The sequence below is a fragment of the Lichenostomus cassidix genome, chromosome 2 (assembly GCF_008360975.1).
Source record: "Lichenostomus cassidix isolate B80296 chromosome 2, HeHo_3.0, whole genome shotgun sequence".
NCBI lineage: Eukaryota > Metazoa > Chordata > Aves > Passeriformes > Meliphagidae > Lichenostomus > Lichenostomus cassidix.
In genome coordinates, this window is record NC_139482.1 from 77,436,553 (window position 1) to 77,462,878 (window position 26,326).

At 40.4% G+C, this 26,326-nt stretch overlaps 1 protein-coding gene across 2 annotated transcripts in view; it reads left to right on the forward strand.

The window, feature by feature from the left end:
- The first annotated feature begins 317 nt into the window (after window positions 1-317).
- Window positions 318-26,326, forward strand: part of MYO10 (myosin X) — a 63,707-nt gene continuing 37,698 nt past the window's right edge. The window contains exons 1-12 of one of the 2 annotated variants that reach the window (XM_085052113.1): window positions 318-419; window positions 1,089-1,192; window positions 3,341-3,470; window positions 4,398-4,516; window positions 5,231-5,377; window positions 5,552-5,652; window positions 5,872-5,938; window positions 7,054-7,146; window positions 7,872-7,940; window positions 8,120-8,202; window positions 9,679-9,787; window positions 12,537-12,617. In XM_085052113.1, coding sequence (XP_084908239.1) covers window positions 3,347-3,470; window positions 4,398-4,516; window positions 5,231-5,377; window positions 5,552-5,652; window positions 5,872-5,938; window positions 7,054-7,146; window positions 7,872-7,940; window positions 8,120-8,202; window positions 9,679-9,787; window positions 12,537-12,617 — 993 coding nt within the window. In that variant the 5' untranslated portion in view covers window positions 318-419; window positions 1,089-1,192; window positions 3,341-3,346. Of the gene's footprint in view, window positions 420-1,088; window positions 1,193-3,340; window positions 3,471-4,397; window positions 4,517-5,230; window positions 5,378-5,551; window positions 5,653-5,871; window positions 5,939-7,053; window positions 7,147-7,871; window positions 7,941-8,119; window positions 8,203-9,678; window positions 9,788-12,536; window positions 12,618-20,141; window positions 20,379-26,326 lie in introns of those variants that run through there. The other variant, XM_085052114.1, reaches the window with a different exon arrangement.

The following is a 26,326-nucleotide window of genomic DNA, read 5'->3' on the forward strand; positions in this document are numbered from 1 at the left end:
TACATTGATATTAGAAGTGCTACAATATTATCATTGTTGCTACTTTATCTTGTATGAAACATGCTTAGCCTGTTGTAAGAAAAGACCTAGATAGTCTTCCTATTGTCTCAAGTGAAAGAAGGAAGATTATAAAAAGCTTCTGCATTAATTGCTTTTTACTTTATTCCTTGACTGAAGCTTTTCTTGCTGGCTCCAGATTTATTGGAAAAAGTAAGTTGATGTTTGCTTTTGCTTAATTAATTGTGTTTGATTTAGTATTTTCTCTGAAACTGTGGATAAAAAATTTGTCCTTAAAAACGATCACTTGAGCGGAAACTATTTTTTACTTTGACAGAATCGTGTAGTAAGACAAAACCCCGGGGAAAGAAATTATCATATTTTCTATGCTCTGCTGGCAGGGATAGAAGAGAGAGAGAAAGGTGAGTGGTAAAGCACAAATCACACAACTGTAGTGGTTTTCTGCTAGCAGTCAGCAGTGGTGACAGCAGTGGAGAATATAACTACAGAAACCCACTAACCCAAGCAGGGAAATAGCTTATTTATTCAGCTGGGATTCAGTGTGTGTGAATTTGAGCTCAGCTTGATAAAGGAGCGCACTTAGCTGAAGAATGTCACTGAGCTGATGGTAGTTTTTCTCTCAGCTTCTGCTGTGGCCTTGGGAAAATTACTTGGGGACAAACATGCCTCATTCTGTTCAAACTGAATATTTTTGCTGGTACTAAATAACTCCACAGCAACAAAGATAAATAATTCTAGTTCCTCTAATCCTTTCTTATAGAGAATAAATCCACTGAACAAAAGAAATGACATTTGTATATGTGCAGAATTGCCTAAAGCAATTCTCAGCATCTCCCTGTGGGCCTGCTGTCTTTGCATGCTAAAAAGTAGTTAACTCTATTATGCAGCAGCTAAGGAAAACAAAACCCAGCAAAATAACCCCCCATCTGATTTTAATATAAAACTTTGTCTTGCAAATTATCATAATTTCTGAGCAAATGAATTGTGAACTGTTTTACTCTGACAGTAATTTGTGGAGTATTTTTCTTTTGGTATTTCATTTTACTCACTCTGTTTTTTCTCCCCATTAGATGCTTTTTACTTATCTGTACCTGAGAACTACCACTACCTGAACCAGTCTGGATGTATAGCAGATAAGACAATCAATGACAAAGATTCTTTCAAGGAAGTTATAGTAAGTTGCTTCCCTTGTTCTTTTGCCTTAAAAATGCTGGAAGTTCAGGTGTGTGGGGTCCATTGACAAGGCAGGGTACAAAGCCTTCCTGTGCTTTCTTGCATGTGCAGCTCTCTCATTGAGACATTAATCTTACAGGGACTTACATTTTCTCAAAATGCTTCACTGTCGTTTTGAGTGTGCCTTTACCTTTCCTCCAGTATTTCATTTTTACTCTGTTGTTTCAAAGTGTGCTGTAATTTAAAAAAAAACATTACATTTTGAAATTAATAGCATATCTACTGGGAAGTCAGTAAGACTTTTATATGTCTTTGCCTTTCCCTGCATTGTTTTATATTAGATAGATGATAGATAGATAGATAGATTGATAGATAGATAGATAGATAGATAGATAGATAGATAGATAGATAGATATAGATTTATTTCACTGTTTTTCAATCTGAAAGCTTTGCCCAACTCATGTGGCAGCTACTGGGTGGAGTCTGCAGTGGAGCACACAGGGAGCGAAGCACCTGTGACTCTTTAAGTTGCAGCTGGGAAATTCAGTTGTGTGGAGTAACTTACAGAGTAGAGTAACGAAAACATAAACACAGATTAAAAACCAGGTCCTGATAGAATCTGTCTGAATGGTTTTATATCTTACATCCACAGCAACTAGTCCATACGGACCATGCTAATTGGGTATTGTAACACTGAAGTGATATGTGTTGGGTTTTAAAAATCAGATAAAACAATTGGTTCTGTGCCCTTCTCCAAACTGTTTTTGCTTAGGTATGTTAATCTTTCTGCCAAATTGACAAATTAATGTGTTGTGGATGCAGCAGGTTTTTTTAGTGTAAAAATACCTCATCTTGTATGGCAGACGGAAGTGTTGGAAAAGTTGGTAAGTTATCTATATTGCAGTCACACGCTGAAGTTGATTAGCATAACATTTAATTTGTGCTAATCATCTCAGGGTAGGCAGAGCATGAAATCAGTTGGGCAGGTGATGTTTGCCTGCTGCCTGCAATGTGGGCAGGCTGGGACCAGGACTACCAGGCTGCATTCCCAGAGCAGGAGGTGGGCAGAAACCCCTGCAGCTCACCCTCACCTGTCTTTTCCTGTTATTGCCATCTCCTTTGCCTGTTTTTATCGCAGCATAAGTCTTGGAAATGTTAAGGGAAACATTTTCTGTAGGAGACAGGGAGGAACAGCACGGTGAGCATGGAGATGAACTCGTAGTGCTGCTGCCCTTTCGTTGTGAAAGGTCTTCTTTACAAATTAGACCTTAAGCCATTATCTCTACTCTGCTCTGAATTGTGGGATGAGTCTGAGGCTTTTTCACTTGTAATAGATGATTTATAAAAGATAAAATGTGTCATCTGTCAGACACCTGCAGTGACTATAACATGATGAGTCTGACTGTAAGGGTACAAAACTGTGATCTGATTTCAGACAGGCTCATATTACAGCCAAATTTGGAAAGTTTTGGTAATTTCAAGAGGCATACAATTATCCCTTCTCTGTCAAAGGAAAGCATGTGTTTCTCTTGATTAACTTTATCTTGTTCATGCAAGAACAGTTATTTCTTTTCATATTTTACTATTTACTCTTCTCCTCACTTATGTAGTTGAGCCTTGATTATTGCCATGTTGTTTGGTAATAAATTCAATACTCTTTAAATAGATACCTTTCTTTCTCAGTTTTACTGGAAGTTGTCAGACCACGTTGGTAAAGGTGCATGTTTGGGCACAAAAATGAGCAAATCTTACATGCTGCTGTGTTTTCTCCCCCATGCCTTGTTACCTACAAGGCCAATAGGCAAATTTTGGTAAAAACATGCAGGAGGTAATCAATTAAAAATTCAAGTTAGAGTAATTGCGTCTGATGCACAGCTCAGTAGGTTGTTCCAATATTTATATGATTTTAATGATGAATTTGAAAGCAAATTACAACATCATTACAGCATCAAAATTAAATTTCTTAAAAGCAGAGTGATACTTACATGTTCCAAGATGTCCCAGTGATGCCTTACAGTGTATTAAGTTTGGGATGAAACCAAAGGAATGGACTCGAGCCAGCTCTTGTCTGGTCCTGACTTGCTCTTCTAAGGCCTCCCATTTTTGAGTCTGTGTGCATGTTACTGAAGAAGCTCACATGTCATTCCAGACTGCAATGGAAGTGATGGAGTTCAGCAGGGAGGAAGTACGAGAAGTTCTGAGGCTGTTGGCTGGCATTTTGCATCTAGGAAACATTGAGTTCATCACTGCTGGAGGGGCACAAGTGTCCTTTAAAACAGGTGAGAAGGCTGTGCATCCCAATCTAAATGTTTCTTGGGCTTCTGAAAGCCTTATTTTTTGGTAATATATCTGAACATAGCAATACAAGCAGTGAAATGGTTTTACTGCTTTTTAACATCTGTAAATATTGATTAAAATGTTAGTTTGGGAGGATGGGGTTTGACAGATAAGGCAGAGTAATCTGCTGCTGGATGCTGAGTCTTGATTTGGGAAGACCTTAGACACATACTTGTTCCATTAATAGTAATGAAATTCTATTTGAATCTAATTCCTTTTTGAAATATTCTCAAGTTGATAAAATGGAAGTACTCAAATACATTCCCTAACCAAGATCTCCACTGAATGCATCTTTTTTTTAGAGCTTTCAATATTTCAATTAGATGCCTGAAAGAATGTGCTGGTGTGTCTAAAGATTGAGCTGGTGGGGATTTTAAATGTTTGGTTGAATATGTCATTAGAGAGTAGCACTATGTACTGCTTTGTATACCACATTACAACAAAATTGAAAATTAAAGTATGCATGGAAGAAAAATTTAGTTGGTTTATCCTCATCATCCCGAACAAAGCTGAAACATTCATGGGGGCAGAGTCAATCACTGTTTGCATCTGGAAAAATATGTTAGCATAACCACTAGATTGTTTGAATTCTTGACACGTAACATTAAGAGGAAAATAAATATTTGTGACCTATTTGTGATGTATTTCTATTGCTAATTTCCTTCAGTTGCACGTTTATGCCTTTTTGTGAGCAGCAAAACATTATCCTAGAATTTCCAGTTGTGTTTTCATCTCTAATCCCTGTCATTTTAGGAGCATCTTAAATGGTGGTGGTAGTAGTAATAATGATAATAATAGTAAAAAAACAAGTTGATTTCATAACTTTCTACATTTAAGGACATATTTGTATTTGTCTTGCTCTTTGCCAGCCCTGGGTAGATCTGCTGAGTTACTGGGCTTGGACTCCACACAGCTAACAGAAGCATTGACACAGAGGTCGATGATACTCAGGGGAGAAGAAATCCTAACACCTCTTAGTATACAGCAGGTAAAGGCATCTCAGTTTTGACATGTTTTTAGGGTCTTTGAAAGATGTTTCAGTCTTCGAGCCCAGAGAAATCATTGATCACTCAAGAGCAGTTTAGCTCATGCATCAGAGTTGTAACCAAACATACTACATAGTTTTTTTGGGAAGGGTATAATCTCTATAGGTCCCATCCTATTATTCTGGCCAGGGCTTATAGCTTGTCTCTTGTTATTCTTATGAAGCCTGATTGCTTTCCATTTTTTTAAAATTCTATACATGTAGGCTGATATTTCTTTTTTCACTATGGACACTTGTGTCAGGGGGGCATTTTTAAAAAATTTTCAGGAGAAACATTTTTATCATTTACAAGAAGAGAATTAGAAGAAATAGGTATGCATAAGATTATGTTTCCCTCTGGAAAAGGGTGAACTAAGGTATTATTTCCTACACATCTGTTTCCTTCTTCTACGCCTTAATTTATAATTTCCTAGGTTTCTGAATGCTTTAGCCTTGAAATGTAGTCTCATAGATGTTCAGCTGTTTTAACTTAAGCTGTTAAAGCTCAAATCATGTTACCTTGTGAGTGTTAACACAATTGCTGTCAAGCTACACAGGAATAGGAAATGCTTGCATTATAGACTGCTTTGTGCTGCACTAAGGACACTGAGCAGCAGAGTCTGGTCAGTTCTCAGTCACGGGGTGGTTGATGTGTTACATATTTCCTCTTTAATACAGGCAATAGACAGCAGAGATTCTATGGCTATGGCACTTTATTCTCAGTGTTTTGCTTGGGTCATTAAGAAAATCAATAGCAGAATCAGGAGCAAGGAAGACTTCAAGACTATTGGCATTTTGGACATATTTGGATTTGAAAACTTTGAGGTAGGTTTCAAAAGCTTATTCAAATGGATTGTCTAATATTTAGGCTTTATTGCTTTACATATATTTGTCCTCTTCTCTGGAATTTGATTGTTACACATGACTTAAACCATTCCCTTGTTTGCAAAGTAAAATACTTGAAGTGTATGCATTTTTGAAAATTTCTTGTCTCTTTAGGTAAACCGTTTTGAGCAGTTCAATATTAACTATGCAAATGAGAAACTTCAGGAGTATTTCAACAAGCACATCTTTTCCTTGGAGCAACTGGAATACAGCAGGTAAGAGAGAGAGGAGAAATTTGAAAGAATTTTGACAGTATCAATATTCACTTGAAATCCTAGTTCACTGCTACCTTAGCTTCCTTTGAAAATCTCTGTCTGGAGCTGTGTATTTTATAAAAGGTGACTTTGCTGTAATTTGAAAGATAAATACACCAGCTTCTCCTATTTCTACAATTAAAATAATTTCAATTAAATGGTTCTCTTTATTTTCATTAGGGAAGGACTAATTTGGGAGGATATTGACTGGACAGACAACGGAGAGTGTTTGGACCTTATTGAAAAGGTAAGAAAGAATTTGATACTGTTACCTATTTTTAGTTTTTGTTCTGAGGTATTCTGTCTTTAAAACATTTGCCAACACAAGGAAAAAGTGAAGAGAATGGTGGATCTTGCATGTTTAAATAGCAAACTTTTAATCAGATCATTTTTATGTATGGCTATATTATGGATTATACTGTGAGCTACTTCTCTTGTAGCACCTTTTCTCCATGTGTGATTTATATACAAAAGAAGTATTTGGGGGTGATGAAAAAGAATTGTTTGATCCATGTTCCCTTCTGCCATCAGTACAGGCGGGCTGTGTGAGCTTATCTCCATGGCAGGGTGTGTGACTGCAAGAGTTCAGCTGAGCACAGAAGCGAGCAGCAGCGGGCAGGGGATGCAGCTGGCAGGACGTGACTGCAGTCAGGGCAGTGTGGCTTTTCGGGAGCTGATCTGGGCCCTTGGGAAGTGGCTTATTAAAATGTGCACCTGGAGAACCGTGTTTTTCTGAGAGGTTGTATCAACTTGGGGCTTGCTGGACACATTAATTAATTGCAGGGTAGCTTGCTTTGTTTACCACCTCTTGTAGCATGAGAAGTAGGGAACATCAAAGGAAATTAAACAGAGGCATATGCAAAGCAAAGGGAGGTTGGGCTTCACACAGGGCGAAGTTAAACTGTGTATCTTTTGCTCTGCCCCTGGGTGCTGTGGGTGCTAAAAGTTTGCATTGGTTCAACAACTGGGTAGATAATTACGTGGAAGAAACTTTTTGAAAGGCTGTTTTACACAAACTCCTCAGTCTCCTGATCATTGGAGATCTTGGGGGCTGGGAATATATTCTGAGGAAATGTCCATTGTATGCATCTAAAAACTGCCTACGTCAGGAGAACTGTTGATTCTTTCAGTAGCTTCTGTTTCTTTGTTTTGCCCATGGATCATATGCTCTCTGTTTCAAAAGGAACAGTGCCAGAAAAACAGGATTTCAGCCATCTACAGGCGTGGGATTTTAGTTGTGTGTGAGTGGTCACCTCTTTGCACGCAGCAACTTCAAAAGTCTGTGGTTTTTCCAAAGTGGGGACAGCATCTGTGTCCATCCATGCGCTAAAATTAATCTTCTGCCTCTTCTTGCTGTTCTAGAAACTGGGACTACTGGCACTCATCAATGAGGAGAGCCATTTTCCTCAAGCTACTGATTCCACCTTACTGGAGAAGTTGAATGCCCAGCATGCTGTATGTGATGTTTTGCTGCTATTTTCTGTACCAGTTATGTAGGATCTCTTCTGTAGAAATTCATGGTTCAAACATATGGGCACATAGTTCTAGAGGCTTTTTTGGACATGATCCTACCTTCATGGCAATCCATATAATTTACTGTCAAGGCTGAGTCGGTTACCTGGAAGAACATATCCTTGTTACTGTTCACTTAGAGGTTTCCATTGTGGTGAATAAGTCAAATTCTGCTCTAAATGAAACCTCTGTCAACCTGTACTAGCTCAGATTATTTAGATTTTCAATTTCCCTTGATGTAATAAAGCATTCACATTGATGTCATTTACTGAAAGTTTGCTGTTTCCTTTGTCCAGATTAGTGTTACCTTTATTTGTGATCCTATAATTATTTTTGACAATTTCTGGGATACAAGCATATCCACCAATCTTCATAACTGCCAGTTTAAGACAGAGCTTTCTCTTTCAAAGTGCCTTTTGTAGATGGTTCTGCCAGATGGGATTCAGGTTTAGTATAATGCCTTTTCATGTACTATAAATCTGTTATTACTGCATTTGAAGCAGCCCAGACTAACAAATCCTATTATCATTATTAGTTGTTTGTTTGCTTTTGGAGCACTAATCTTCCAGGGAGTTACTGGAAGACAATGGTCTGTTTAGGTATGGGTTGAGAGGATAATGTGACAAACCTCTGCAAATATTTTTCTCTTTTTTTTCTCCTCCACTTAGAACAATCCTTTTTATGTAAAACCAAGGGTTGCCGTTCACAACTTTGGAGTGAAGCACTACGCTGGGGAGGTAATTTCCTTATTTGCTGAAATTATTCCAAGCAGAATTTTCATTAGCCTAATTTTCCCCCAAGGCTGCTCAAAATTAACTAAAGCGCCCTGTTCCCTCAGCACTTTTTACAGTGCTGCTCTTGTGAGAGGTGCCTGACTGTTTGGCTTGTTGCTTGAACCACCTCTGTTTCCTTCTAGGTCCAGTATGATGTCAGGGGGATCTTGGAGAAGAACAGAGATACTTTTAGAGATGATCTCCTGAACTTGTTACGTGAAAGCAGGTAAGTTTCTGTGATTTTTGTTAGGGGTATGATACTAAGGGGTGTTGTATCAACTAATCCTGCCAGGATTTATCACCTAATTCTACTGGGGTTTGAGTATGTTAGAGGTTACATAACATCAGACTTTGACAGACTTGAAATGAACATAGAATGAAATAGTAATGAACATATCATATCACAGAAATGACCATATCAGAGTTGCCTGTAAGCAGATCTGACTGTAGCTGGTTCTCACAAAGTTGGGTTTACCCTACTTTGTAGAGTACCTTGTTGCTGTTCAGTCATGGGGGGTTCCTAGAGAACTCACTTGCTTTTCTGTAATGAGTTAGGATGCTGGAAGCTGCTCATGGTTTTTAACTGTTTCAGAGTGCCTCATAGGCAGTGTGCGTGTGTGGTGTTTTTACTTCACTTTTTTATTTCTGGCATTCCCTAATTTGTTTGAATGCTTGGTGTCAGGGACCTACCACAGTGCAAACTGCCATAGAGTAACTGCTTCAAAAGCAGAACTTCTGTTAAGATTTGTCTGACTGAAAGACTGACCTTGGATGTCATTGGTACCTGCATGTCTCTTGTTCTGCTGTGTAAAATCTTAGGGTCCTTGTAGTGGTACCCTGTGAGCTGGGGCCATATCACATCCCTTTTTGTAGGTGTTTGGTTGAGATTCCAAGACACACAGAGGAGTGGCAGAAGAGGGAGGTGAGCCTTGGGGTTTCTGTCTCACCTGCTGCCCTCCCCTATCACATCCAGTAATTCTACCTTGCTGTACAAGTTGCTCGTTTGTAAATCCCTTAAGCCCTTCTGTGTAGGGGAAACTGTTAATAAACATTTCCATCTCTGTGTTACTTGTTCTGGATTTATGATATTCCTGATATAACATCAGTGAATTGAAGTATGTAGGTAAAAAGAATAAATGAGTTAAACTTGGCCTGGCCTGGTTTTGCTTTTGCACCAACATTTGTGTGGAGCTCAAATTAAGATGTCTGTGTTTCTGTAGAAATGGTAAGAGGAGGATACCCAACTGATAGGGTAGAAAAGAGCATGCACAGCTGGTATGTGAAAGTGAGGCTTGCATGGGTGGCTGTTTTGTGTTATGGCCCCAGCCAAGCTGGAAGCCTTGTTTTTTAGTCTTTGTTCAGGTACAATTCAGGTTGCAGTCAGCTGCAGTTTTGGTTGAGTGAGTGGAAGTAAAATGCTCTAAAGCCTCTAGAACTTCACACTTCATTTCCCTAACGATGTGTTTGGAGTGGAGAAGAAACAACCTCCTTGTTTTAGTTTTGTTTTGTTTTTTCTCCCCTGCATAAATTCTAAAAAGGCAAAATCTATTGTTAATCAAAGATTGTGGAGAAAATCAGTAAGTGTGTTTTTGATGAAGGAACTGCATGCTAAGGGACAATGCTTTCTTTACATTCTATAGTGGTGAACCTCATAGTCTGTTAAGATACACTTCAGAAATATTCTTTATCTTTCCCATTTCAGTCTTGATTTCATCTATGATCTATTTGAGCATGTTTCAAGTCGCAACAATCAGGACACTCTCAAATGTGGAAGCAAGCACCGAAAACCCACTGTCAGTCTCCAGTTCAAGGTTAGTTAATGTGTCATCTCTGCTTTGTAGCTAATCAGCAAACCCTGGTCAGTAAAGAACAGGTGCAGACTGAAAGAGGCAAAATTTGGGCATGAAAACATCATTGTCTCTTTTGTGACACTGCCCTTGCTAATTCACCAGTTGACCATCCTGGCTAGGTTCAAGTAAACCTTTGCATCACACCATCCCCACAAAGCTCCTGTTGCATTCCCCACTTGCTTATTTGTCCTTATTTTAAAGGTGTTCTATGAAGTTGGTCTGTCTTGTCCTGGTTTGTCTTTATAATCTAAATCCAACCAAAAAATCCCACAAAGCCTTACAGCAGTGCCTGTATGCTAAGAAAAATAAGTGCTGAATAAATACCTCATTAAGGTGTTGCCTTGATTTAACTTAAAGTTTGGAAGGCATTTTTGTTAAACACCTTTTTATGAGGCTTTACAGCCTCTCATCAAAAATGGCACCAAATTGAAATCTAGCATGAAGTCTATCTGCAAATTATTTAAAAGGGAAAGATTGGCACGAAACATCTTTTAAATTGCATGAGTACAAGTCTGGATTAGTTGTCTTTCATTTTGTTTGAATTAATATACATTTGCAGAGTTCATTCACTTTTTTTTAAAAGGAGCAGACTCAAACCCCTTAAGGGCAGATTTTATCCTAATAGGCTATTGCTAAGTGTTGGACAGAACAGCAAGGAGTGTATGCTGGGGCACACACAATGTCTTTTATTAAAAACACTAATGTTGTATTTTCTAGACAGCTTGCTTTGTGCTACTATAACTCATCTCAGAAGTATACATTTATTGTCATGAAATGCTGTTATTTGCTAGTTCTCTGGGGTAGCAGAAGGTACTATTTTCACTTAGTTATTTGTATATGTGCAAAGTAGGCATTTAAGATATTATTTTATAAAAATTGACCATATTTTTGCACCCATTTGACAAGGTAGAACAAAATGTAGTATTCCTTCTGTTCTCCGTCAGGGGCCCTGGAAAACATAAAGGTGATAAAACATGAAATCAAAACATTATGGCCTCTTATCTAATGCTGCAGTAACTGACCATTAACCAGCTGGGCTGCTTTACAAGAGGTTGACCTTCACATCATGCCTTCCCCAGAGAATTAGATTGGGTGTTTTTTACGTTTTAAGACCTTGCAGGGATTAGTCCATCTTATTTCAACTGAAGATAAGAACTTTGGATTCACAGTTTTATTCTCATGATAGATTGGTTGACTCTTCATTTGATGACCTGCCTAATGCAGGCCTGGGGGTGCACACAGAATAGCAGAGTGTAGATACCATCTGTTTCAGCCTGTTGCTTGCAGCAGGGCAAACTCCACATTAGCTCATCCCCTGACAGTGACTTAGAGGCTTGCAGTGCTGTGCAGAATCTGGCTGGCTGTACCACAGGTGAAGGTGAAAATAGTTTAAATCATTTTTGTTCACACTGGTCAACTTTTCCAATCTCTGTAAGTAGTAGCCTGGGATGAGAGAATTGTCCATAGATGTGATTTTCACACAGGTTTAATATGGATGAAGCCTTTACTTTTCAAAGCTGTAAATATTTGTCTTTAACACAGAGATTTTTGTCTTTATATGTTCTGTTTAATGTTTGCTGCCTGACTCCTGATCTGTAGGCTGGCAAAAAAACCAAAAGCTATCATTTATGTTCCCCCTCATTTCACGATTTGCTTCCTTTGCCCTGCACCAGCTCCTGTGCACAGCCATGACTCTGCCCTCTGCCTTTGTCACTGCATGTTCAATCACCAAGTAAGTCCTTGGTCTGCATATGAAAGCAAGAATTTGTTATAACAGACTGACATTGACAGTTTTGCTCCAAGACATATGGCAGGACACACGGTGTTGTTCCTTTAAAAGGTGCATTTTCTGTCTCCTTGGCAGCCTGCTCTGTCTTCTCTCTCCTGCCTGGTACAAAGGGCCACCTTTGAGGGGTGTAACATTACCAGTGCTTAATTTCTGGGCTCTCCAGAGCCTGGGCTCCTCTCCTGTACAATCATTTGTATCTCTGCAAAATAAATGCAAGACTTCAGTTTAAAAAGGTTCATCATACTTAATGATACAGAATGAGGCAAGTTGGAATTAGATATGGAATGATGGCTCAGGCGGGAAGGGGCGGATGTGTAATTAAAGTAATAATCATAAAAGGACTGAGGGATTTTGTGATTTTTATCTCCAGGCTGAGGTTCAGACAACTGATAGTCTAATGTGTGTTGGATCATTCAGAGTTCTAAAGCTAGAAAAAACCCTGATTTCTTTAGGGAAAATGGAAAATGAGTGGGTTTGGGGTGGTTGAACTGAAAAGAAGAATTCTGGATTTGTGAGTTTTGCCATAAACACCTTATCCTTCCTTTTGACTTGCTCAGGTTTAGCAGTCTGGGAATGTGGATACTAAGTCGTGAGCAGTCATTTGAAAGATCCCTGAAACAGGATTTTGGTGTTTCCTTATGAACAATTTTCTTCAAATGCATGTGTGAATCTTGTTCACTGTAAAACAGTGATGCCGGTTTTGGTGAGAAGAGCCAGTGGAAGAAACAAACACTCATGTATTGACCCTGTCTGTTTGGAAACAAGAGTTTCCACGGTGCAGGAACTTCTGGTGTGCACCACTAGGTGCTGCAGTTAGATGCTGTCTGCAGTGCTGAGCTGCAGGAGCTCCTGTCCGGGGTTGTGTTGCTTGTACAAAAGCCCAGCTTGTGAAATGCTGTCTTCTCTCAACCTGTGTTTTAGGAATCACTTCATTCTTTAATGGCAACGCTGAGTTCCTCAAATCCTTTCTTTGTTCGGTGCATCAAACCCAACGTGCAGAAGGTAAGACTTTACGTGGTGTCCATCTTTTCTACGCATCTCAGGCCTAATCTTTTGCTGCCTGTCTGGTTATTTACCACTGTGTGAAGCAGAGGGTAGCATTTTATAGAAGGCTTTGTGAGGGGAAGGCACTGGGATGGGCTTTTGAATTTATTTTTTTATTTAACATGGCTTATGTACCTCTTTAATAGCCATTGCTCACAACTGTGAAAAATGACTGGATCTAAGGATGGTTATAAACAGAAGGTAGAAGGCTGTACTGGTCATGTGACAATTCTGTGAGAGCCTTTTTAGGAAGAAAATATCAAAGTTCCAAAGTTTGTTTTAAGTCACTAGAGGTAATGATTCACATGCATATAGCAAAACTGGTGTGAATGACTATCATCAGACTCTTTCAATTTATGAAGGTACCTAGAATTGTACATGCTGGATGTTTTGTTCTGTTGTAGATTTTTTTTTATTTTAAACAAGCTTGGAGACTAAGTCTTACAATATCAATTCATCTTTTGAGTTACAGATAACAAAAGACAGTGTCAAGATTTGCCTAAATATGTTGGAGGGCTCTCTAGGAATGAAGTGGTTATGGTACGATAGTCATTGAAATTAATATTGTGAGCCTGGTTCTGATATCCTGGGGTTTTGCAAATCTGTTTTGGGCATAATAGACTGTTATTCAGGTATGGTCTGCTTTTGTAAAAAATACAACAGGCAGAGGTGCTAGTGAATCTGATTTATGGTTTTCACAGGACAATTCAGGTGACTTAACTATACATCCATATTTACATGTTCCATTTTTCTGGGCTGTCTAGTTAATCAGGATACTAACAAATCAGATGTGCAGATTTTGTTGTAGGTTTTTGTGCTACCTGGACAGTACATCCTCAACCTTACATGTTTTCAGTTGCTGACTGTTAACTCGACTTTTGTGCTGCTATTTGTGATGTGCCAAATAGCATGCAGATTTTGGGCACCTTAGCAAGAGGAAGCAGCCTGGAAGCAGGCTGCTTCCAGGCTGCTTTCTGTGTCTTGAGGTATTTGGTGCTCTGAGGTGTGAAGCCACCAGGCAGCTGAACCCACATGGATGACAGAGCCTTGGCAGGTAGCTGGGGTTTGTGAGTTTGTGTGTTTAGCAATATCCCTGATCATGGAAGGAGGGCAGTTTTGAAAATCTTATTTGCTTCCCTGCTCCTGTTTCTGACTGGAAGCCCCTTATAAAGCCTGCCTGCTGCCACTGCAGTAGAAGAATTTCAGTAACAAACTCACACATTTGCCTTCTCTCTCCTTTTGTACCTGAGTAAGAAGGCACATCTCCACAGTAGCAAAGTTACAAGGATTTGCCATGATTGATTCAAAAGGCAGGCACTGGTTGCATTTCCAGAGCAAAGAAAGCACCAAGTTCCCACTCCTATGTTCCTTGTTCTTCCAGTCTTTTCCCACTAAAGTGCTTCATCCCTGACAAATCTGGCATGTGTTACTCTAGCTGCGCATATATTTTACTACCATTAAAACAAAGTTCTCACAGAATTAGCAGCTGGGTGAGGAGCAGCAGCTTGAGACAGCCTCAATCTCAGGGGATCACCTCTAATTGCAGGAGTGCATGCAGAAACAGATTGGGAAATTTCTGCAGACAATCCCTTTCAATGTACATATAAAATCTCACTGAAATCTTATGTAAAAATGTTTGTACTTGTTTTCCATTTGCCTTTATTTGATTTCAAATTTAACTTGAGTCAATGGCTTTACTAAATAAGAAATACTGTTTGAGGAGCAAGAGTCAGGTGTCACAGAGTTTCTCTGTTGTAGCTGACTCAGTAGAAGACTGGACTGAAAATGAGAAGGAAAGCCATATATAATGCTTGTCGATGGCATTCTTCATCCAGGGAGGTGTTACCAAAATGCACTTTGGGGATTCACTGTTGGAAGTTTTGCCTGCTGTACGCTGCTCTCTGTCCCCCACTCCACATCGTACAGACACAGCAATTTTTAGTGCTGACCTTGTGATGTTGTTGGTGTCTCTCCTTCTGCAGCAGTGCAGGTACTGGAGCAGGCACAAGAACATTTGGCTGCTGTGTACCTTTGCTGGATTCTGTAGGTGCAGATCACATTGAGCAGTTTGTAGTTTATCCTCCCATACAACATGTTGCTTCTTTTCTGTTAGACAAAGGGAAATGAGGTCACTCAGTTTGCACAGCTGTGCACCAGCACAGCTCAGAGACACATGAGCTGTGCATAGACCGCCAGGGATCACCATGTGTGTGACTCACTGTGCAGGGCTGGTTAGAAACAGACCTGCTTGAAACATTCAGATGAGCTGCTGAAGCAGAGTAACTCGGATGGAAAGAAAGTAAAGGTCTTCACTGAGCATTTTCCTCTGTGTTTTTCATTTTCCACCTGCAGCCATGGTAATATGGAATGATAAATGTCACTCGGAAAGTACTTAAACAGTGATTGCCAAAGACCTACTTATGTGGAAGAAAGTGGTGTTTTATTTGCTTTTTTGAAATACACAGCCTTAAAGAAGAGCTGGACCAGAGAGATTTGTCAAGGAGAGAGCTGAAGTTGTGTTATTGGAAGCAAAGTCTCTCCATCTACTTGTTCCTCTCTGGGTTGGGTACAAATAGGGGATTATTGGTGAACATCCTTCATAACTGGAGGGGAGGAGCTGGGGGGGACTCAAGAAGTGTGTTTGAATTCTGTAGGTGAATGCAGTTAAGCAAATAGAAGTCAAATTCAAGCCTTTGAAAAGCAGAATGTGTAGCAGATTACTTTCTCTGCTGTTCTAGATATTGAAGCGCATTCATCTGGCAACAGACGTGATAATTTACAGTAATTATTTGATTGTTTTAATTTTTCAAAAGTTCAATTTTTAAATATGTTGCAGTGGCAAGCAAAAACAATTCAGCATAAGCAGTAAACCACTGAAGATTTACATATGAAAGCAGGTTCTACACTCATTAGTGCAGTTTCCTAAAGGGAGCGCATGGCGTACGTGACCTTTTGTCACAAGACATTTCAGCAAGCAGGCCTCAGACGGAAGGACAGAGGACCCATTAATCTTTGGGAGACCCCCGAACAATCAGGGTATCTGTTTCCACAATTTCCAATCTGTTCTCAACTATCCATAACATGGAAACTTTTCCACTTGGTATGCTTAATGAGTGTTCTCTGCTAATGAAGTGTCTTTCTTCTCGGCTCCCCTTATCTTCACTGCAGCTGGCAGAACTATGTATCATTTCATCCCTTTGAACTTTGGCACATCTTTCTCTGTTTCTTGGTTTCATGTTTCTTTTCCTGTCTCCTGTTCTGTTTGATAATGATTCCTCCCTTCAAACTTGCCTTTTCTGATCTCTGTCTCCTTTTCTTCATGTGTCTTAAATTAAAAAACAAACACTGCCACAAAGAAAAACAACAACAACAAACCCAAACCAACAACAAAAAGAGACTGTCTCTTTAAAACAAGCTGCAGCCATTGCGACAATCATCAGCTGAATGTTTCTTCCAGTTTGCTGCTATTAATAAAGTTGCTAAGCCTCAGTGCCATTCAGGAGACAGATCAGAGTAAATTTTAGATCTATACTTCCTATTCAAGCTCTTTCAGAGGCAAAAATTTTCCTGCTGCCCAGAAGCAGCCAGCCTTGGGCAGCTTGGCTCAAGTGCTTTTTGAGTTCCTTTTTAATTTAGGATTTTTCTTGAAAATATATTGGCATAATCTCCAGTGGCACAATACTGCTATAAACATAGTGAGTGGCCCCACCTCCAGCATCTGCAGGGCCTCAGCTGTGCTGGTCTCTCAAAACTTCAGTTATTACAGCTTGTTTTTGCAATTCCCTGTTCTTGGCACCTCAGCATGTTCAGACATGGCTGTTCTCTCATGCACTTTAATAGGTGCATCAAATTCTCTTTGGTTACAGATCTAAGGCCAGTTTGGTCCTGATAGACAAAATCCTGGCTTAATTGAGCTCGCATGAAGTATTTGATATAGACAAGAGTTTCACTTTTAAATTTTTTTTTATAGGAAACTTGTGTTGGTGTGTGCCACCAGGCAGCAGGATTGCAAAGTCTCTACTCACCTCCCTGTCCATTCATTTACTGTCTTTCTCATTCCCCTGTGGTAGTGATGATCTTGTCACTGTCAAGATAAAAGCCACCTTCTCTCAGAGTTTGTGATCTCTAAAGGGGCAATTCTGTTTCTTTGCAGGTTTTTACATTAACTTTTTTTAATCTTAAAATTTAATTAGGTCAGGAAAATAAATGAGACAATATTAAACCTGTATTGTAAACCTACTGCAGGGTAGGGGCTACAGGGAGCAACAGGAAAAATGAAACCAGTAATAACTTTGCAGTTCAAAGAAAGACTGGTAGAAAAAAGGTATGTAATAAATTGTATGAGGTCTACTGCTTCTTAGAGTCCTATCATGTTCCATATAAATTCTGGGAAAATTAGTATCAAGGCAATAAGATTGTTAACATTGCTGCTGGGGACAGAGCCATTTGAAGGCATCAAGGTATGGCTATTGGCACCTTCAATGTACTTTGAGGCACAGGTCATTAATGGCCATGAGACGCCCTGGAATAGCAAGCAGTTTGTCCTCTAATATGAAATAAGATACAAACCTATTTTGCTTGGCGCCTGAATGAAAGTTGTGTTCTTAAAATAGCTCTGAATCATTACAAATGTAAGTATAGCATGATACCAACTTAAACACCAGGTAGAAGTACAGCTCAGGAATGCAGGGCAAAGGAGCAGTGATAGCAGAGCTTGACCCCATCTGCAAGGGTGATTGTGTGCAGGGTGTGGAGCAGGCACAAGTGCAGGGAACGCAGTAGGTGAGCTGGTTGTCAAGCTGGAATTGCAGTGTTGCCATACTCCTCCTTCTAGGGAGATTTTTTTTTTTTTTGCAGAAATATGGATGAGGAGAGTGCAAGTCTAATGGTACTGCATTGAGAGCAGCACTGACACAGAACCTTGAAAGATTCAGGGAGAGAAACTCTGAACTTCAACGATATTCTACTGTACCTGAAGCACAGGATTGCTAAGCATCTGGACAACTTTACTTTCAGAAGTCTTACTTTTAAAAAAAATTATCCTTAATAAAGTGGTCTAGTTCCAAACTTCTGTGCACATCCTACTGGAATTGTATACCAAGCATGTGCTTTGTATACTTTCAGCAGTCTCTGGGTTTCCTTACTGGGAAGCAAGTACTTTTTGTGAGTTTTTAAAGATGCTGAGCCCAGCAGTTAAAAGCTAAAAAATGTTAGGCCCTAAATGGAGGTCTGTTGAGCCCTGGAGTAGCTCTTCTGCAGCAAAGATTCAGTGGTGTCTGGTACTGGGAGCTAGCAGATCACAGGGTAAATTTGACTTGCTGTCCATAAGAAGAAGCTAATAACCTGGTCATGTTAATAGTTACTCTGTCATTCTTTGAAAATAAAGGGAATATATAATATAGCCCAGGTGCACCTACTGGGGGTGTGTGAGGCTATCTGTAGAAAGTTAAGGTCTAGCAGTATTCATTTAAAGCTGTATAAGCAGCTCATACATTAGAGATCCTTATTGCCTATTTTAAAAATCTCTCTTTAATCTCAGGTAAAACAGGTAATAAATACCTATATTAAGAAGGCTTTCTGGCTGCCAGTTACTGCTGACATTGCTTCTGGAGGAAGCAGAGCCACAGGCTCTGAGCACAGATTGGTCTTGCTCGGGCAGCTTGGGTCAGACTCGGGGAGCTGCTGCTCAGGCTCATCATTTGGGAGGAGAGCAACCATTTCCCAAAAACACAGCTGATCCCACAGGTTGACAAGTGCACGGGGCTGATTGCAAACTATTTATCCTTAGCCTTTTAACTAGCTCATAAGGCTTTATTATTCATAACCAGGAAGGCAGAGTTGGAAGGTGTGGCATCCTGCCTGGCCAACGCCACTTAATTCAGCTACCTGGATCTTGTCGCCTTGGGTTTTGCAGAATTACATAGCTTCAAATCAAGACTTGTGGAGTATGTCCCAGCTGCATCACTTTGTGACACATCACTTGAGTAATTAGGTCAGGCACTAGAAGACTCATTCCTTAGGTAAAAGTGATAAGGAGAGTGGGTGTGAGGAAGGCAATATCTCCTGCTCACAGCGCGCTGGCAGCAGTGTTATGTGTGAATCTGAATCCCTGTCTGAAAGAACAAGATGAATCCTGCATGGTGTTTTGTGCTATATGTAAGCCATGCCTCTCTCCCTTGTCCTTTCTGAAAGATCTCTCCCATCACTGCTGTGGTGCAGCCTCTTGGTTATGCTGCCTGGGAGCCACTGGGTTGTCCCTGTGTCCCCATCTCAGAGTGTCCCTGCCTGCTGGGCTGAAGTAGGTCATTCCACTCTCTGGGCAGTCACCCAGACAGGCATGTTCTTCTTCTTCATCAAGGTTTGTTGTTTGTTAAGCAGGGCTGACGAGGCATTCCTTTGCTAAGTCTATTAGGGTTTGTCTTTCAGTGACCGTGGTTAAGGAGTTTAAAATTGAGCTGTTTAAGGCTAGGGATAGAGATGGGATGCTGCAGGGGAGGGAGCAGACGCTCTGCTGTAAAAGTTGCATCCAACTCCAGGCAAAGAGAGTTTTGCATGTTTTGCAGCACGTACCATTTGTTAGTTACCTGTCCACAAGTGGCCGGAGCAGTTTTTGGGTCTTGGAGAGTTACTGTGGCAGTATGTAAGCAGGATGGAGGGACGCATGGGGAGCTGCTTTGGGAGGGACTTGGAAGGAGGTGGCCCAAATGGCAAAGTACCAGAAAAATTCTGTGGACAAATAAAATGCCAGGGGATGGGATTTTTAATGTACAACACTTTCTGTGTAGTTCAGTGTAATATTTAGAAGTGAGAAAGATTTTGACTGCTGCAGCAATTGATCTGCCAGCAGCAGAGGATCTTACTGCCTGCAGCTGACTTCAGGCACTACAATAATTCTGCATGTTGTGCCACCTGATGGATTTTTTGTGGTTTATGAATTCTTTTATATGTGACTGTATGGCATGGATAGGCATTCATGGAACTGCAACTGCTGATCCCAAGTCTTGAAGTATTTGCTTTTTATAAATACCAGCAAAGAACTTGGCTTTTCTTCCTTCTTGTGTGCTCTACCAAGCATTTGAATTGCAAACATTGTCATGCAAATGTATGTGCTGAAAAACTGTGTACTTCATCAAGCTCTGGAAGTTTTCCTTTTTAACTACTACTACAAAAAAAGTCCCCCATCTCTAGATGGCAATTTACATTCAAATCCTGTTTGCTGTGTTCTCATGGTAACTACTCCAAGAGAACATGCACAGTCCATGACAAATAGACATCCTTAGAGCTCCAAAAGCATTGCTGGGGTAGAGTATTGTTCTTTAGCAAAAACTTTAAACTTCACAAGCCCCTTCCGTGCTAAACTGTGTCTTACGGCATTTTGTGCATTTTGTCTCTTAAGGTTTAGGAATTTGTTGGCTGTGAAATGTATTTACACTCTTGCTGCCTATAAGGTGAGATTAGCTCTCATGTCCTGTTAGTCAGGAATATCTTCAGTGATTGCTGTAGAGCCAGCCCTCGCTAGGCTTGACTTCCTTTGAGTAGCAGCAGGAATGAATTAAGCAAGTACAGCCAAAGATATCACATGAAAGACTTGAAATACCAGTGAGCTGAAGAAAGCTCTGTTCTGTGTGTGTGTCTGTGTGTGTGTGTGCATAGCTGCAACTGCTAAAGATTCAGTTTTTCACAATGGACGAACGCTGAAGGGTGAAAACGTCTTAAAAGGTAAGGGTTTTAATTCATGCAGGATTTTAAATTATTTTAATTTTGCATACTTGAAGCTGCAGTGGACTTGCAGAAAAATAATAGAAAGTGCCTGGAGTTTGACTGGGCAAGCTGTACTGGAAATGTTTCTGGGTTTGTATTTTCTTTTATAGACGGTAAGTGCATGCAGAATCAAGTTTATGAAAAAAAGAACTAAATTTACTGGTCTAATCATATTTTTGAACACCAGGAGAGCTTTGCTGCCAAGCAGTCTGCTTTAATAAATCACACTTTGTTTGAAAGTTAAAGGGGTGATTGTTCACAGAGCTGGGAAAAAGTCGGCAGCAGTAGAGCTGTGTGTGCAGAGGGGGAAGACCTGTGTTGTAGTGATGGGCTGCTTTCTGGAGATAGATCTTTTCTCTTGTTCAGCAGTCCATAGTGTAGATTTGAGAAAACCAGCTGTGTGAAATTTAGGATTATAATATTCCTGTCATTATTAAGGTATAAAGAGGTGGCTATATTTTTGCATTCATTACATGATAAGAAGGCGATACTGGGGATGAGTGTGTTCGGGGTGAGGGGAGTCCCATAAGGCATCTGCAGAACCTAGAAGTCTAAATTAATTTTGTGATTTTACTGGAGAAACTTGGTGGGACACATTTGAAACAGTAATTTTTTGCCACAGAAATACAGGAAATGGAATATGCGTGGAAAAAAAGTTAATTGCAGTAGTAATGGAAAGGACAGCATAGCAGTTTGTATATTTTGACTTTCTTTGCTGTGTCAGCTCTGCCTTCTGCCCCCAAATTAAATAACCCTCCAACACTGCAAATAAAATAGCTTGTTCACCTTCACTGCTGGCTGTCTTTGCTTCTGGGATCTGCACATTGTGCTTTGCTTTCCCACTTAAAGTTCTTGTCTCTGCAAACATTAGAATTCAGCCAAAGGGTAGAAAATTAGGGCAAAATTGCTTGAGAGAACCTGTTGAGAAGGGAATGGGTTTGATCCTGCATCATTGAAGTCTATGGGAGTTTTATTCTGGTCTCAAGAAGTGCAGCCCTAGATTTGCCTTGCAAATCTAGATGGAGGATATATGATCTGATAAAGTGCCTGTGGGACCAGGAAACAGGGTTCTCATAACTTGTAGTTGTTCTTCTCTCACTAATGTTAAAATATGTCCTTTCAAACCCCAAGTGGTAGCAGTGGTGTTAGGTCAAAATGTAGCTGGTTTTGTTGTGTGCACATTGGTATGTATTCAGTATTTCTTTTGCTATATCTGCTTCGTTTCAAAAACGATATGATCTGTTTTGTTTCTCATTTGTTGGCTTGTTCAAAAAATGTATTTACAACTTGTAACATAAATGAAAGCATAACAGTGGTTTTTTCCTATACACCTAGATTACTTATAGGAACTATCTGAAAATTAGAGTGCTGTCCCAAGTATTCACAGATCTTTGTCAAAGCTACCCTCAGAACACAAAATTTGTGTCAAGACCAGAAATTAATTTTGTTTAAGAGTAGCACTTGGATCAGTTACTAACCTTTTTTCACTTTGACTGCATCCATCTATGTACATGCACAAATATGACTTTTCTTAATTTAGTCACAGGATGCAGCAGAGACTTCAGGAGGGGGAACCTCACTCCTATGCATTTGTAAGGACTAAGTACACTTCAGAACGTCTGGTGTCACCTCATCAGATGAAACATTAAACATGAAATGCTTACTGAAGGCGCATCAAAGCGTTTTATCTTTGTTGTCTTACACTCAGAATTTACTGTTTCCATTGGGTTTAGGCAGTTTATAAACCTCAGAAGCAATACAGGTCCATTCCCAACACCGTCATTAGAAGTCAGGTTGTGGTTTCAGTTGTATGAAGTGGAATGTAGGAGCTGTGAAATCCGTGTTTGAGGACATCATCTGAGCCACAGAGGCGGTCAGTTTGAACTACAGGAAGTTTTTGGCTGAAACATGGTGAGGTTTGAGGTTGCTCTCCTTGGTTCGTCTCCTCTCCACATTCCTGATGTGTATTCCCTGTTCAGGCAACAGGGAACTTTGCTGGGGAGATGATAAAACCACAATTCCTCAGGCCCTGTGGGCAGTATTTGTTTTGTTGCTTGGTCTCAAGCGCCAGGCAAGCGTGCACACTGTTCAGGTCTGTGAGGCTGCTGGTTGCCAAGAAGCCCATGGCACCATGTGAATCATTTGGGACACTGGGAAGATATTTGTTGTGGCAGCCACCTTGGATAGTGGCAATCTGTGAGCATTATACAATATCTAGTGTAGAGAAGGCAAATTTTTCACCAAACTCACAGTGCTATGTTCTATTTCCACTATTTGTATGATCAGAGTAAAGACAGCATTTTTGAAACCTGCTCTGTACAGATCTAGAAATGTTAAAGTGTGGGGCAAGTAGGGGCTGTGGAGGGGCCTCCAAACTTTTATTACTGAAGCAGAGATAAAGTAGGTGGGTTGAGAGAGGACATCCACTTTCAGAAAGCCAGGTACATGCCAAATCATCTGTGATACTGGCTTTCTCAAATTAATGGCTGCCCCAGATTCGACATGATGATATGTCCATCTGCAGCTTGCCAAACAATTTGTGCATATTTAGCCAAAAAGAAGCAGTGACCAGCCTCATCAAGTAAAAGTAGTATTTCAAAGGGAGAAATGATGATTTTTATTAGAAGTGGTGTAGCAGTTAAATTAGCTTCAAGGAAGTTTTTAATGTAGGCAAACAATTCACATGTCAAACAAAATTGCATTTAGGAAAGCTGATTTTATCTCAAGTGTCTCCTTCTGAGTCAAACATTTAGGGTTATGTTGGGTCATATACTTAAGCCAGCCTAGGAATTTCTCAGGGAAGAAACGGCTTTTCAGCCATCTAAAATTGCCATATCCCTGTGACTCCTGGCATGCACAACATAGCACATCTCACAGGACATGTACATCTCATCGGCCTCAATGAGATCTAAGCATGCATGTAGATGCTGTGCTTAAATTATTACTGGTTTGGTGCTGCTTTGGCCAGCATGTAGCAGAGCACCTGGAGCCACAGTACCTCTTGTCACACAGCTGTGAAGAGGAGAGACATTTGTGCAGCTCCCTTACAATGCATACCCAGCCTAAAGTCACAAATCATCAGTACAGAGAAGACAAGACTTGTTACATCCATGTAGTGTGTGTTCCATGCAGCTGACCAGTGCCAGGAGAAGGAGTGCTGGTAAGGCAGCAGTGAAAATGTACTTAACCAATCATGGATTCTCAACAGTCTGTTTCTACCATGATCAGAAAATATGGAAGAGGGACAGAAAAAAAATCCATTTCCAGGGCAAGAAGAGCCATATTCTTATTTGAACATGATGCAACAGATTAGAAGGCTGTTAGTAAGGGCAGGACTTTTCTCCTCATGATCATCTTAAAAAAATGGAGAGTCAACCAAATGTGTTGTTCATGTAACTAAGTGAAGATAGAACTAAACCTTACTGAAACAGAGGGTTCTTTCCAGCATCCCTGGCTATGAATTCTGCAGGCTTGGAGGAGATGAGCAGTGGCATCACAATTGAATCACTCAGAAGGCAGTTGAATGTTAAATTAGTGAGCTACTGATATACTGTTGCTATGTATTATAATTCATTCTTTCTCTTGCTCTGTAGATATGTATGTGTAGATAAAACAGTTAATAGTTTGATAGCCATATTGATGTTAAGGAGGTTTATTGCCATTCATTTTGGATAACCCTGCACCATGCTAATACAGCAAAGTGAATTTACAGTTAATTCGTACTTCACAGTTGTATAGGAATAAAAGAAACCAGGAATGAAAAGTCATATTAATGCTTGTCAATGAGATGACAGTGGTGGGGTCTTTTTCTCTACTGGATGCAGCTAGTGTCAATGCAGAAAACACAGGAACGTCCTAATGTTCTGGCGAACATGTTGACCCACCTGTGTGGCCTCTGTGGCAGCACAGAGAGCTATGCTTCACACAGGTCTTCCATCTCATGGTTATATAACATATTAAGAAATCAGTAAACTTTTGTTTGACTTATACTGGAAATTTCAGAATTACCAGAAATATCTAATATCATTTTGATGTGGTTCTCAGAAACGGCAGAGAGCTCGAGGAGACTTTCCAATTCTCACTGGGAGGATAGGACAGGACTGTTGTGTTATAACAAAGCCATCCAAAGAGAACATATTTATTGCTTTTTTCTGTGAAATTAATGCACACAGGAACAAACAACTGCCTGCCTTTTCTGCCTCTGCCCTGCAAATACACACATACATTTCACTATCTTGATCTCTTGCAGATCTGCCAAGCAAGTCCTAAGTATATAATGTGAAAACGTATAGGAATACAAGAACAGCAGCTCAAAGGACCAAATTCTAAGAAAAATGCCAAAATTAGACTGACACTGTCTGAAATGTACTGAGATATAAGATGTAGTAGTAATTAACACGGCAATTACATGGGAGTGAGCTTGGCCATTCATGTGGGCCATCCTGCAATTCTTGCTGTCAGCTAGGTAGACATCTGTGCTGCTGACAGGGATCTCCATCACCTCTGTAAACTTGAATTTCCCCTCTATAGATTTTTAAAAGGGTCTTAAATGCAGTGTTGTAGGGCTCCTGATACTTAAAGGAGACCTCTAGGCTACACACTGCAAGTCTGCTGCAGCCCAGCTCTGGAGCAGCCCCCCAGTACCCTGGGCTCCCTCAGGTTGAAGGGAAATGATACAAATCAGCCAGAGCCATGTGCAGCTCGCTGGGGCATTTTTGTTGCAAAGAGGCTTTCATGCTGGGCACTGTGGCAAGGGTGTTGGGAGGCAGGGATGCTCTGGGAGGGCTGGGTAGCAGAGCCCAGAGGCAGCTGTGAATGGAGCCCTGTGCTGGGGTGGGAATAATCTGCCCTTTCAGTGCTGCCCGACCTCCAGTGTCCTAGCAACACAAAGCTGCTCGGCTGAATATTTTGTGGCATTCCTCATTTGCACATGTCAGATATTGGCTGTGATTTAAGCCTGGCTGATCTCCCATTATGGCTTTCAAACAACAGGCTCGGTACAGGAAGGAGAGGAAAAAAGGGCTAGTTAGGAGATAATTTTATAAAAACACATACTTTTTTTCAGGAGAGGAATTGCTCTGAAATGTTTCCCTGCATGAGAAAGCACGGAGCAGCGAGTGTGACCATTACGTCAGCCTTGTGCTTTGTAGGCATCTTATATGCAGAGAATGAACTGTGTGCAGGGGCAAAATGAGTTGGAGAAACTGCTGGTGGCCTCAGTACTGGGAAAAGGGTGTGGTTTATTGCTAACTTTTAAACTTTTCTTGAATATGATTTTGATTTTTTTAGCTATGAAGTCGTTGGCCCTTGGGGCCATACAACAAACATGGATGCTCCACATTTAAATCAACTACAGACAACTCACATTTTGTTATTATTTTAAACCTTGTAGTTTGCAGAGATGTGATTCAGGATTGTTGTCCTACAGCTGAGCAGGACAGGTTAGCCCACAAATCACTAAACAGACTTCTGAAATAGCAGAGAATTTTAAGTATTCTCTTTAAGGCAAATCCTCAAAATAGAAGACTATTAAGATGTAATTTGGGCATGGGGTCCTAAAAAAATAAGGTGTGATGAGATCTAGAGAAGCAGTAGGTGGGTGCCCAGGACTGAACCTGGGAATAAAGTGAGAATTGGATTTAGAATCCTCCTCTACTCTTTTTGTGCTCTCTGAGTTGATGCCCCTTGTTCCTCTGTGGAGTGCAATGTTGGCTCCCTCCGCCTGTGAGTTGGAAGTGAGATTCTTCCACCTCCTTCTTTCTACTTCATGTGCAATAGAGAAGAGGAGGCAACAGCCGTGTATCCTCTCTTCTCCTGCATGGAGCTGGAGTCTGAAAAAGGGTTGCTCAGTTTTGTGTCACCAGGGAAAGCAAGGAGAGTTGTGATAATGTGGATGAAAGTTATCT